Below are 12,823 nucleotides of genomic sequence, written 5' to 3' on the forward strand. Positions count from 1 at the left end.
TTCCCATGATGCTCATGCACTTTTCAGTGTAGTTGGGCATCATGGGAAATGTAGTTCCAAAACATCTGGGGGTGCCAAGGTTCGACATCACTGGGTTAATGCATTGCGCTGAATTGCAACAAGCTTTATTGAGACCAGTCAAGGCCAGTCAGAAACATCCTTCCCTGCCAGATGTGGCTCCCCCCTCCCATCTCACACCCCCTCCCCATCATCTCGCCTCTCCCATCATCTCGCCCCTCCCCATCATCTTGCCCCTCCCCATCATCTCGCCCCCTCGCCATCATCTCGCCCCCTCGCCATCATCTCGCCCCCTCGCCATCATCTCGCCCCCTCGCCATCATCTCGCCCCCTCGCCATCATCTCGCCCCCTCGCCATCATCTCGCCCCTCGCCATCATCTCGCCCCCTCTCCATCATCTCGCCCCCTCTCCATCATCTCGCCCCCTCTCCATCATCTCGCCCCCTCCCCATCATCTCGCATCACCCTCAGTATGGGCTTAGTCATGGCCACCCCTATTTGGTCACAACATGCCAGTGGGGGTTATGGTAGGGAGGGAGAGTTCTGTCTTGTTCTAGCTTGTCTGCTGTCAATAAAGCTTGTTGTCCTTCAGAAAAAAAAAAAAAGTTAAGGCCTCTTTCACACTTGTGCGACCTGAAAGTCACGCCACTTTGCCACGACTTGAAGCAATGCCTGTGAAATCTTGAGGTCTGTGGGCCTCGAATCGATTCAAAGTCAGGCCAAAATAGTGCAAGGACTACTTTGAAGTTGCACGGATATGCATGGTACTCCTTTTAAATCCTTGCGGTCCTAAGTCGCAGAAGCGTGAAAGCAGCCTAAAGCAGAACGCCACTCCAGTAACACCGGGGTGTCCTGGAGCTCCCCCACCGGCCTTCTTCCTGGATACTTATCTTTGGCTATTTTGATTGGCCTGGGCCAGGATGACATCACTCCTGCACATGTGTAGGGCGTTTACATTGTAAACTGAGCTGCAGTGCGGACAGAAGCCTAGCATGCGTCTTCTGTCCGCCATTTTTTTTATTTAAAGTGGTTGTAATCCTCCCATATACCCAGTGAGGTGACCGGCCTCAGGTGATACAGAGATGAAACCAATCCTGCTACATGAGTTTTACTTGTTTATCTGCAGTCTTCTCTTCTACACATCCAAGATTTATACAGCTTGTCTGAGCTTTCATAACACAGGGGGGGGGGGGGGGGGGCGGGGGGGGGGACTCAAGGAGCTGAAGTTACTCTGTAGAGCTTAGTGAGAGCTGATGGAGGGAATGACCACCCATCCCATGCAGATAGAAGGGGAGGAGGAGACTCATGCAGATAGAAGGGGAAGGTGGAGGAGGAGAGTCATGCAGATAGAAGGGGGAGGAGGAGAGTCATGCAGATAGAAGGGGGAGGAGGAGAGTCATGCAGATAGAAGGGGGAGGAGGAGAGTCATGCAGATAGAAGGGGGGAGGGAGACTCATGCAGATAGAAGGGGAAGGGGGAGGAGGAGAGTCATGCAGGTAGAAGAGGAAGGAGGAGGGAAGGGTGGAAGGAGGAGACTCATTCAGATAGAAGGGGGAGGAGGAGACTCATGCAGATAGAAGGGGGAGGAGGAGACTCATGCAGATAGAAGGGGGAGGAGGAGACTCATGCAGATAGAAGGGGGAGGAGGAGACTCATGCAGATAGAAGGGGGAGGAGGAGACTCATGCAGATAGAAGGGGAAGGGGAAGGTGGAGGAGGAGAGTCATGCAGATAGAAGGGGGAGGAGGAGACTCATGCAGATAGAAGGGGGAGGAGGAGACTCATGCAGATAGAAGGGGGAGGAGGAGACTCATGCAGATAGAAGGGGGAGGAGGAGACTCATGCAGATAGAAGGGGGAGGAGGAGACTCATGCAGATAGAAGGGGGAGGGGGGAGGAGGAGAGTCATGCAGATAGAAGGGGGAGGAGGAGACTCATGCAGATAGAAGGGGGAGGAGGAGACTCATGCAGATAGAAGGGGAAAGGGGGGGAGGAGGAGAGTCATGCAGGTAGAAGAGGGAAGGAGGAGGGAAGGGTGGAGGAGGAGACTCATTCAGATAGAAGGGGAAGGGGAGGAGGAGACTCATGCAGAAGAAGGGGGAGGAGGAGACTCATGGAGATAGAAGGGGGAGGAGGAGACTCATGGAGATAGAAGGGGGAGGAGGAGACTCATGGAGATAGAAGGGGGAGGAGGAGACTCATGGAGATAGAAGGGGGAGGAGGAGACTCATGGAGATAGAAGGGGGAGGAGGAGACTCATGCAGATGGAAGGGGGAGGAGGAGACTTCATGCAGATGGAAGGGGGAGGAGGAGACTCATGCAGATAGAAGGGGAAGGGGGAGGAGGAGACTCATGCAGGTAGCAGACACTTGGTGCTCTGGACTGAGACAAGTACACACTATGGAGGGATATGCTTTGTTCATATTTCATGTTTGAGGTTTACAACCACTTTAACTAAACTTCTATTGGAATGCAGCCTGAATGTATATGGGTGTATAATATATATAATATAGAAGATCCCCCGTATAACTGGTGTGGAGTTTGTCAGGCAGTATTTTGTGGGGGTATTGGGGATGTTGATGCCTAAAATTTTGGGTGTAAAGATCTGTAGAGGAATGGAATTTCCTGAGAACACTAAAGGCACAACAATTGTCAGACCCCTCTCCCTTCCTAAGAAACAAATCCCAGCCATGACTACTAATGAATCAACCCAACCCTCACCCACCGACAACCTAACCCTAATTAACCCCTTTCTCTATCCCTGACCATCCAAGTCCAGTAGCTGTAACCTCCGCACCTGTGTGACTTCTGTGCTGCAAAATATAAAGTGCCAAAATACATTTATACAGACAATGTGTTGGTGGAGGTCGGGGCTGAGATAGTCAGAAGGCAATTGTCTGTCAGCTGGGGGGTCTTTGGGCTTCCAGGCTTGGACATTTGTCCCCTAACTGCAGGGACTCACACGCTAATCCCTACAATGGCGGTGCAGTCTGATCAGGATTTGGGATTTGAAATGCCTGTACAAGATGGCAGCCGGCCTCATTCCTCATTGAGAGTCCCAGGGAATGTGTACATGAGGTCTAGGTGATGGTTTAGGGTGAGGTCTAGGTGATGGGTTAGGTCTAGGTGACGGTTTGGTATAGGGTCTAGTTGCTGGGTGAGGCGCTGGGTGATGTATGGGGGTCTAGGTGCTGGGTGAGGTCTAGGTAATGGTTAGGTATATGGTCTAGGTGACGGTTAGGTATGGGGGTCTAGTTGCTGGGTCAGGTCTAGGTGATGGGTGAAGTCTTGGTGACTGTTGGGTATGGGGTCTAGGTGATGGGTGAAATCTAGGTGACTGATGGGTGAAGTCTAGGTGACTGTTGGGTATGGGGTCTAAGTGATGGGTGAAATCTAGGTGACTGTTGGGTATGGGGTCTAAGTGATGGGTGAAGTCTAGGTGACTGTTGGGTATGGGGTCTAGGTGATGGGTGAAATCTAGGTGACTGATGGGTGAAGTCTAGGTGACTGTTGGGTATGGGGTCTAGGTGATGGGTGAAATCTAGGTGACTGTTGGGTATGGGGTCTAGGTGACTGTTGAGTATGGGGTCTAGGTGACAGGTTAAGTCTAGGTGACTGTTGGGTATGGGGTCTAGGTGACTGTTGGGTATGGGGTCTAGGTGACTGTTGGCTATGGGGTCTAGGTGACTGTTGGGTATGGGGTCTAGGTGACTGTTGGGTATGGGGTCTAGGTGATGGGTGAAATCTAGGTGACTGTTGGGTATGGGGTCTAGGTGACTGTTGGGTATGGGGTCTAGGTGACTGTTGGGTATGGGGTCTAGGCGACGGGTGAGGTCTAGTTGACTGTTGGGTATGGGGTCTAGTTGACTGTTGGGTATGGGGTCTAGTTGACTGTTGGGTATGGGGTCTAGGTGACTGTTGGGTATGGGGTCTAGGTGACTGTTGGGTATGGGGTCTAGGTGACTGTTGGGTATGGGGTCTAGGTGACTGTTGGGTATGGGGTCTAGGTGACTGTTGGGTATGGGGTCTAGGTGACTGTTGGGTATGGGGTCTAGGTGACTGTTGGGTATGGGGTCTAGGTGACTGTTGGGTATGGGGTCTAGGTGACTGTTGGGTATGGGGTCTAGGTGACTGTTGGGTTTGGGGTCTAGGTGACTGTTGGGTATGGGGTCTAGGCGACGGGTGAGGTCTAGTTGACTGTTGGGTATGGGGTCTAGGTGACGGGTCGGTATGGGGTCTAGGTGACGGTTCGGTATGGAGTCTAGGTGATGGGTGAGGTCTAGGTGACTGTTGGGTATGGGGTCTAGGTGACTGTTGGGTATGGGGTCTAGGTGACTGTTGGGTATGGGGTCTAGGTGACTGTTGGGTATGGGGTCTAGGTGACTGTTGGGTATGGGGTCTAGGTGACTGTTGGGTATGGGGTCTAGGTGACTGTTGGGTATGGGGTCTAGGTGACTGTTGGGTATGGGGTCTAGGTGACTGTTGGGTATGGGGTCTAGGTGACTGTTGGGTATGGGGTCTAGGTGACTGTTGGGTATGAGGTCTAGGTGACTGTTGGGTATGAGGTCTAGGTGACTGTTGGGTATGAGGTCTAGGTGACTGTTGGGTATGAGGTCTAGGTGACGACTGTTGGGTATGAGGTCTAGGTGACGACTGTTGGGTATGAGGTCTAGGTGACGACTGTTGGGTATGAGGTCTAGGTGACTGTTGGGTATGAGGTCTAGGTGACTGTTGGGTATGAGGTCTAGGTGACTGTTGGGTATGGGGTCTAGGTGACTGTTTGGTATGGGGTTTAGGTGACTGTTTGGTATGGGGTTTAGGTGACTGTTTGGTATGGGGTCTAGGTGACTGTTGGGTATGGGGTTTAGGTGACTGTTGGGTATGGGGTTTAGGTGACTGTTTGGTATGGGGTCTAGGTGACTGTTTGGTATGGGGTTTAGGTGACTGTTTGGTATGGGGTTTAGGTGACTGTTTGGTATGGGGTTTAGGTGACTGTTTGGTATGGGGTTTAGGTGACTGTTTGGTATGGGGTTTAGGTGACTGTTTGGTATGGGGTTTAGGTGACTGTTGGGTATGGGGTTTAGGTGACTGTTGGGTATGGGGTTTAGGTGGCGGTTCGGTATGGGGTCTAGATGACGGGTCGGTATGGGGTCTAGGTGACGGTTTAGTATGGGGTCTAGGTGACGGGTGAGGTCTAGGTGACCGGTAGGAGTTCAGCTTGTTACATCCTCTTCTTAGGGTGTCAGTTGGATTCAGTCTGTTACCGATTTGACACATGAATGTGATTGGATATCCAATGTTTTCTGTCTGTAGATTCTGCATGACACCATTCTGTACTCTCTGCACGCTTTATAATGAATTTGGCTGTTTTCAGAGTAATTACAATAAAATCCATTTATTATGAAGAACCCGTGTGCTCTCTATCCATGTCATGTTATATGTGCTCCGCCCACATCAGGGCTCCATAATGGCTAGGAGGGGTGCCAGTGCTGCTGGTATTATGGGGAGGGGGGGGGATTTATTTTGTGTGTTCTGTGATAAATCAATCTAAAGATTTGTCAGATCTGTGAAGGGCCCCATAGGACATTCTGGTTATAGAGAGACTTCATTCTTCTGCGATGTGCCCCAGGATAGTCTGTAGGGAGCCACACTATTATTACCAAAAATATTGGGACGCCTGCCTTTACACACACATGAAGTTTTAATGGCCTCCCAGTCTTAGTCCGTAGGGTTCAATATTGAGTTGACCCACCCTTTGCAGCTATAACGGCTTCAGAGTGAGGTTCACCCAGCACCTAGACCCCATACCGCACCCAGACCTCACCCATCAGACACCTTTTGAGATGAATTAGGGCGGAGACTGCGAGCCAGGCTTTCTCATCCAACATCAGTGCCTGACCTCACAAATGCTCTTCTGGAAGAATGGTGAAACATTCCCATAGACACTCCTAAACCTTGTGGACAGCCTTCCCAGAAGAGCTGAAGCTGTTATAGCTGCAAAGGGTGGGCCAACTCAATATTGAACCCTACGGACTAAGACTGGGATGCCATTAAAGTTCATGTGTGTGTAAAGGCCGGCGTCCCAATACTTTTGGCAATATAGTGTATGTGCCTTAGCATACAATCTATAGTCCTAGTGACTGATCACAATTCATCTTTCACTGATCTGAAACATACCAAGCAGCAGATAGATATTACTTCTACTGGTACAGAAACCCGGAAATGGAAGCTCATCCATTTGAACTGCAGATGAATGAAAAGAAAAAAAGTAGCGACTTTACTTTGTATCTCTCGATCTCCTGTCTGAACAAAGTAACATTGTTTATAAACATTGATCAGACGGGAGAGAGAGAGAGAGATACAAAGTAACATTGTTTATAAACATTGATCAGATGGGAGATAGAGATACAAAGTAACATTGTTTATAAACATTGATCAGAGAGATACAAAGTAACATTGTTTATAAACATTGATCAGAGAGATACAAAGTAACATTGTTTATAAACCTTGATCAGACAGGAGATAGAGAGATACAAAGTAACATTGTTTATAAACATTGATCAGACGGGAGATAGAGAGATACAAAGTAACATTGTTTATAAACATTGATCAGACGGGAGATAGAGAGATACAAAGTAACATTGTTTATAAACATTGATCAGACAGGAGATAGAGAGATACAAAGTAACATTGTTTATAAACATTGATCAGATGGGAGATAGAGAGATACAAAGTAACATTGTATCTCTCTGATCAATGTTAAACCATAAAAAAAGGAAAACGTTTATAAACAATGTTACTTTGTATTTCTCTGTCTGACCATTGTATCTCTCTATCTCTTGTCTTATTGTTTATAAACATTGATCAGATGGGAGATAGAGATACAAAGTAACATTGTTTATAAACATTGGTCAGAGAGATGCATAGTAACATTGTTTATAAACCGTGATCAGACAGGAGATGGAGAGATACAAAGTAACATTGTTTATAAACATTGATCAGACGGGAGATAGAGAGATTTATAGATTGTCTCCTGCAGTATGCAACTTGATTGTTCCCATGTTTAATGAACCTGGCTATTTGATAGCATCCATTGCATCAATTCTTTATTGGCTACAGGGCAGGATACAGCAATACCATGCCCAACGTGTTTCGCCCTTTAGCCGAAACGCGTAGGTGTGTGTGTTGCTACTGTATCCTGCTATGTAGCCAATAAAGAATTGATGCAATGGATGTTACTGAGTAGCTGTCTGCTCTATATTAGAGGATTATTGCTACAGTGCCTTGCGAAAGTATTCGGCCCCCTTTAACTTTTCGACCTTTTGCCACTTTTCAGGCTTCAAACCTAAAGAAATTTATTGGATATTTCAAACTTTTTTAACAAATAAAAAACTGAAAAATTGGGCGTGCAAAATTATTCAGCCCCCTTAAGTTAATACTTTGTAGCGCCACCTTTTGCTGCGATTACAGCTGTAAGTCGCATGGGGTATGTCACTATCAGTTTTGCACAGCGAGAGACTGAAATTTTTGCCCATTCCTCCTTGCAAAACAGCTCCAGCTCAGTGAGGTTGGATGGAGAGCGTTTGTGAACAGCAGTTTTCAGTTCTTTCCACAGATTCTCGATTGGATTCAGGTCTGGACTTTGACTTGGCCATTCTAACACCTGGATATGTTTATTTGTGAACCATTCCATTGTAGATTTTGCTTTATGTTTTGGATCATTGTCTTGTTGGAAGACAAATCTCCCAGTCTCAGGTCTTTTGCAGACTCCATCAGGTTTTCTTCCAGAATGGTCCTGTATTTGGCTCCATCCATCTTCCCATCAGTTTTAACCATCTTCCCTTGATCAGACAGGAGATAGAGAGATACAAAGTAACATTGTTTATAAACATTGATCAGACGGGAGATAGAGAGATACAAAGTAACATTGTTTATAAACATTGATCAGACAGGAGATAGAGAGATACAAAGTAACATTGTTTATAAACATTGATCAGATGGGAGATAGAGAGATACAAAGTAACATTGTATCTCTCTGATCAATGTTAAACCATAAAAAAAGGAAAACGTTTATAAACAATGTTACTTTGTATTTCTCTGTCTGACCATTGTATCTCTCTATCTCTTGTCTTATTGTTTATAAACATTGATCAGATGGGAGATAGAGATACAAAGTAACATTGTTTATAAACATTGGTCAGAGAGATGCATAGTAACATTGTTTATAAACCGTGATCAGACAGGAGATGGAGAGATACAAAGTAACATTGTTTATAAACATTGATCAGACGGGAGATAGAGAGATACAAAGTAACATTGTTTATAAACATTGATCAGACGGGAGATAGAGATACAAAGTAACATTGTTTATAAACCTTGATCAGACAGGAGATAGAGAGATACAAAGTAACATTGTTTATAAACCTTGATCAGATAGGAGATGGAGAGATACAAAGTAACATTGTTTATAAACCATTATCAGACAGAGATAGAGAGATACAAAGTAACATTGTTCATAAACATTGATCAGATGGGAGATAGAGATACAAAGTAACATTGTTTGTAAACATTGATCAGACGGGAGATAGAGATACAAAGTAACATTGTTTATAAACATTGGTCAGAGAGATACAAAGTAACATTGTTTATAAACATTGATCAGACAGGAGATAGAGAGATACAAAGTAACATTGTTTATAAACATTGATCAGACGGGAGATAGAGAGATACAAAGTAACATTGTTTATAAACATTGATCAGACGGGAGATAGAGATACAAAGTAACATTGTTTATAAACCTTGATCAGACAGGAGATAGAGAGATACAAAGTAACATTGTTTATAAACCTTGATCAGATAGGAGATAGAGAGATACAAAGTAACATTGATCAGACGGGAGATAGAGAGATACAAAGTAACATTGTTTATAAACATTGATCAGACGGGAGATAGAGATACAAAGTAACATTGTTTATAAACCTTGATCAGACAGGAGATAGAGAGATACAAAGTAACATTGTTTATAAACCTTGATCAGATAGGAGATAGAGAGATACAAAGTAACATTGTTTATAAACCGTTATCAGACAGAGATAGAGAGATACAAAGTAACATTGTTCATAAACATTGATCAGATGGGAGATAGAGATACAAAGTAACATTGTTTGTAAACATTGATCAGACGGGAGATAGAGAGATACAAAGTAACATTGTTTGTAAACATTGATCAGATGGGAGATAGAGAGATACAAAGTAACATTGTATCTCTCTGATCAATGTTAAACCATAAAAAAAGGAAAATGTTTATAAACAATGTTACTTTGTATTTCTCTGTCTAACCATTGTATCTCTCTATCTCTTGTCTTATTGTTTATAAACATTGATCAGACGGGAGATAGAGATACAAAGTAACATTGTTTATAAACATTGGTCAGAGAGATACAAAGTAACATTGTTTATAAACATTGATCAGACAGAGATGGAGAGAGATACAAAGTAACACTGTTTGTAAACATTGATCAGACGGGAGATAGAGAGATACAAAGTAACATTGTTTATAAACATTGATCAGACGGGAGATAGAGATACAAAGTAACATTGTTTATAAACCTTGATCAGACAGGAGATAGAGAGATACAAAGTAACATTGTTTATAAACCTTGATCAGATAGGAGATGGAGAGATACAAAGTAACATTGTTTATAAACCGTTATCAGACAGAGATAGAGAGATACAAAGTAACATTGTTCATAAACATTGATCAGATGGGAGATAGAGATACAAAGTAACATTGTTTGTAAACATTGATCAGACGGGAGATAGAGATACAAAGTAACATTGTTTATAAACATTGGTCAGAGAGATACAAAGTAACATTGTTTATAAACATTGATCAGACAGGAGATAGAGAGATACAAAGTAACATTGTTTATAAACATTGATCAGACGGGAGATAGAGAGATACAAAGTAACATTGTTTATAAACATTGATCAGACGGGAGATAGAGATACAAAGTAACATTGTTTATAAACCTTGATCAGACAGGAGATAGAGAGATACAAAGTAACATTGTTTATAAACCTTGATCAGATAGGAGATAGAGAGATACAAAGTAACATTGATCAGACGGGAGATAGAGAGATACAAAGTAACATTGTATCTCTCTGATCAATGTTAAACCATAAAAAAAGGAAAATGTTTATAAACAATGTTACTTTGTATTTCTCTGTCTAACCATTGTATCTCTCTATCTCTTGTCTTATTGTTTATAAACATTGATCAGACGGGAGATAGAGATACAAAGTAACATTGTTTATAAACATTGGTCAGAGAGATACAAAGTAACATTGTTTATAAACATTGATCAGACAGAGATGGAGAGAGATACAAAGTAACACTGTTTGTAAACATTGATCAGACGGGAGATAGAGAGCTACAAAGTAACAATGTTTATATACACGAGGAGACCCCCAGTACCCTCTGGCCTCGGGGGGCCATTTCTGGACAGAAGATGAATGGTGCAGCAGCTGAGCACATTGGGGGTCCGGTTGATGACGTAGGTTGGTACATTGTCAGGTTATACGTCAGTAACTGATTTTCCCTGTATGACTCCTGATTCTTATGTTGTGGTTGGCGGTGATGGTGGGGGAAGGGGAACCTTTCTTCACCCCCTCACCCTGACTTCTCACCATACTGCCAGCTTAAAGAGAACCGGTCACACCGACTGCTGCCATTCACAGCTGACGCTCCCATCCAGCTTTGCCAGACATCTAGAAGCAATGCCAGTTGCAGGGTAGATTCTACTTGTACCTGCCTGGAACTGGCACCATATCCTGGAGGTCTCCAGAGGAGTCTCCTCTGTACTGAAGCTGCCATGACCGCTTCCCTTTAGCTGCCTCTGTTCTTTCTCATGGATCTGTGTGCATGCTCTGCTGTGCTGCTTTGTATTGGCAGTTGGACCCCTCGTCTCATACAGATTGTACCGTCCGGCTGTTTGACTTCCTCCTGTGTGAATTATTTTTTTTTGTTAAAGTGCCAGCAGACCCAAAAAGGTCACCACCTTATATGAAAGAGCTGCTAATACCGTCTACAAGTATTTACACTTCTCTGATCTTGAGGGCATTCATGAATCTGGGTCTGACCTTCCATCAATCAAGAAGCCCATTTGGTGCCATGCGTCCCAGGGATCACTGGGCAGGCACTTTACCTTAACCCCGTCATGACCAGGTCAAAACAAACCTTAGCGCCCAAACCCAACTTTGCTTTAAAACTACATTTCACAACCAGGGGTCTCCAAAATTTCAAATCAAAGGGCCAATTTACTGCCCTTCAGACTCCTGGGGTGGAGACTGTGGCCAGTGGGAGTAGAAAATGTTCTAGCATCAATAGGCGTAAACAATGCCATAGGCTTGGTGGTCAGTGGGAGTAAAAAATTGCTTTGTTGCTGTCAGTGGGAGGAGTAGTGCCCCCTCTCTGGTGTGGGTGGGAGGAGTAGTGCCCCCTCTCTGGTGTGGGTGGGAGGAGTAGTGCCCCCTCTCTGGTGTGGGTGGGAGGAGTGGCGCCCCCTCTCTGGTGTGGGTGGGAGGAGTGGCGCCCCCTCTCTGGTGTGGGTGGGAGGAGTGGCGCCCCCTCTCTGGTGTGGGTGGGAGAAGTGGCGCCCCCTCTCTGGTGTGGGTGGGGGGAGTGGGGCGCCCCCTCTCTGGTGTGGGTGGGGGGAGTGGGGCGCCCCCTCTCTGGTGTGGGTGGGGGGAGTGGGGCGCCCCCTCTCTGGTGTGGGTGGGGGGAGTGGGGCCCCCCTCTCTGGGGTGGGAGGGATAGGGCCCCCCTCTCTGGTGTGGGTGGGAGGATTAGGGCCCCCTCTCTGGTGTGGTGGGGGGATTAGGGCCTCTTCTCTGGTGTCGGTGGGGGGGAAAGGTCCCTCTCTCTGGTGTCAGTGTGGGGGGGGGGTAATAGTGCCCCAAAGGCCAGATAAAGGCAAGCAAAGGGCCATATCTGGCCCATGGGCTGCAGCTTGGAGACTCCTGATCACAACCATCGCCATTTAAACCATTAACTGCCTATAGAAACTTGGAAGGTGCCCTCAGCAAAGATGGCTACTGCACTTCCAGTTGTGGATGTGACGTCAGCGGGAAATACTGCCCTATGTAGAGCTGGCTCTTGAGAACCAACTTTTTAATGATGAAACGCGTAGGGATGTAATTCCGGCTGACTTAACGTCCAAAACCGGAAGTGCGCAGTGGCCATCTTGGATGAGGGCACATTCCGAATTTTCTGTGACCCAACGTATTAGAAAATTGTGGACATGACGCAGCGCTCTTTCATATAAATAAATGTTTTCTGGCTCTTCTGTGATTTATCTACAGATTTCTTTATTTAATCCGCATCTTCTATTTCCACAGGTGACCAAAGGCGAAACGCTGACATAGACCCTCCCCCGCAGCCCTTACACTGAAATATTTTATATACAGATATACGCTATGGACTTCTCATCCTCTAATCCGCCTCTGTCTCCGATACCCCCCTCCCCCTCCTCCTCTGTACACTGGCTGAACACTTCACCTTGACAACGGTTGAGCATAGATGTCCCCCCTCCCCCGATCATTCCTGTGCCGCGTCCTCTGGTCCATCGCCGATCGTCGCCTGTGGAGAAGGATGCGCAGCTCGCTGTCTGTACAAAACACGAAATGTTCCGACAACTGGTCATTGTGCCAACCAGACGCTTTCTACATTTCTTTTATTTTTATTTTTTCTTTTGTATCCGTGTTGCGTAATCTATAAATTGTGTAAAAAATAAATGTATACGGTGA

At 45.6% G+C, this 12,823-nt stretch overlaps 1 protein-coding gene across 1 annotated transcript in view; it reads left to right on the forward strand.

Annotated features, from left to right (window-relative positions):
• The window catches only part of BRK1 (BRICK1 subunit of SCAR/WAVE actin nucleating complex), a 21,229-nt gene extending 8,406 nt beyond the window's left edge, over positions 1–12,823 (forward strand). Inside the window, exon 3 of the mRNA XM_082265614.1 lies at positions 12,416–12,823. Within this exon, the coding sequence (XP_082121740.1) occupies positions 12,416–12,442 (27 nt within the window). The 3' untranslated portion in view covers positions 12,443–12,823. The remainder of the gene's footprint in view (positions 1–12,415) is intronic.

Source organism: Pelophylax lessonae (assembly GCF_965119305.1).
Source record: "Pelophylax lessonae genome assembly, chromosome: 8".
NCBI lineage: Eukaryota > Metazoa > Chordata > Amphibia > Anura > Ranidae > Pelophylax > Pelophylax lessonae.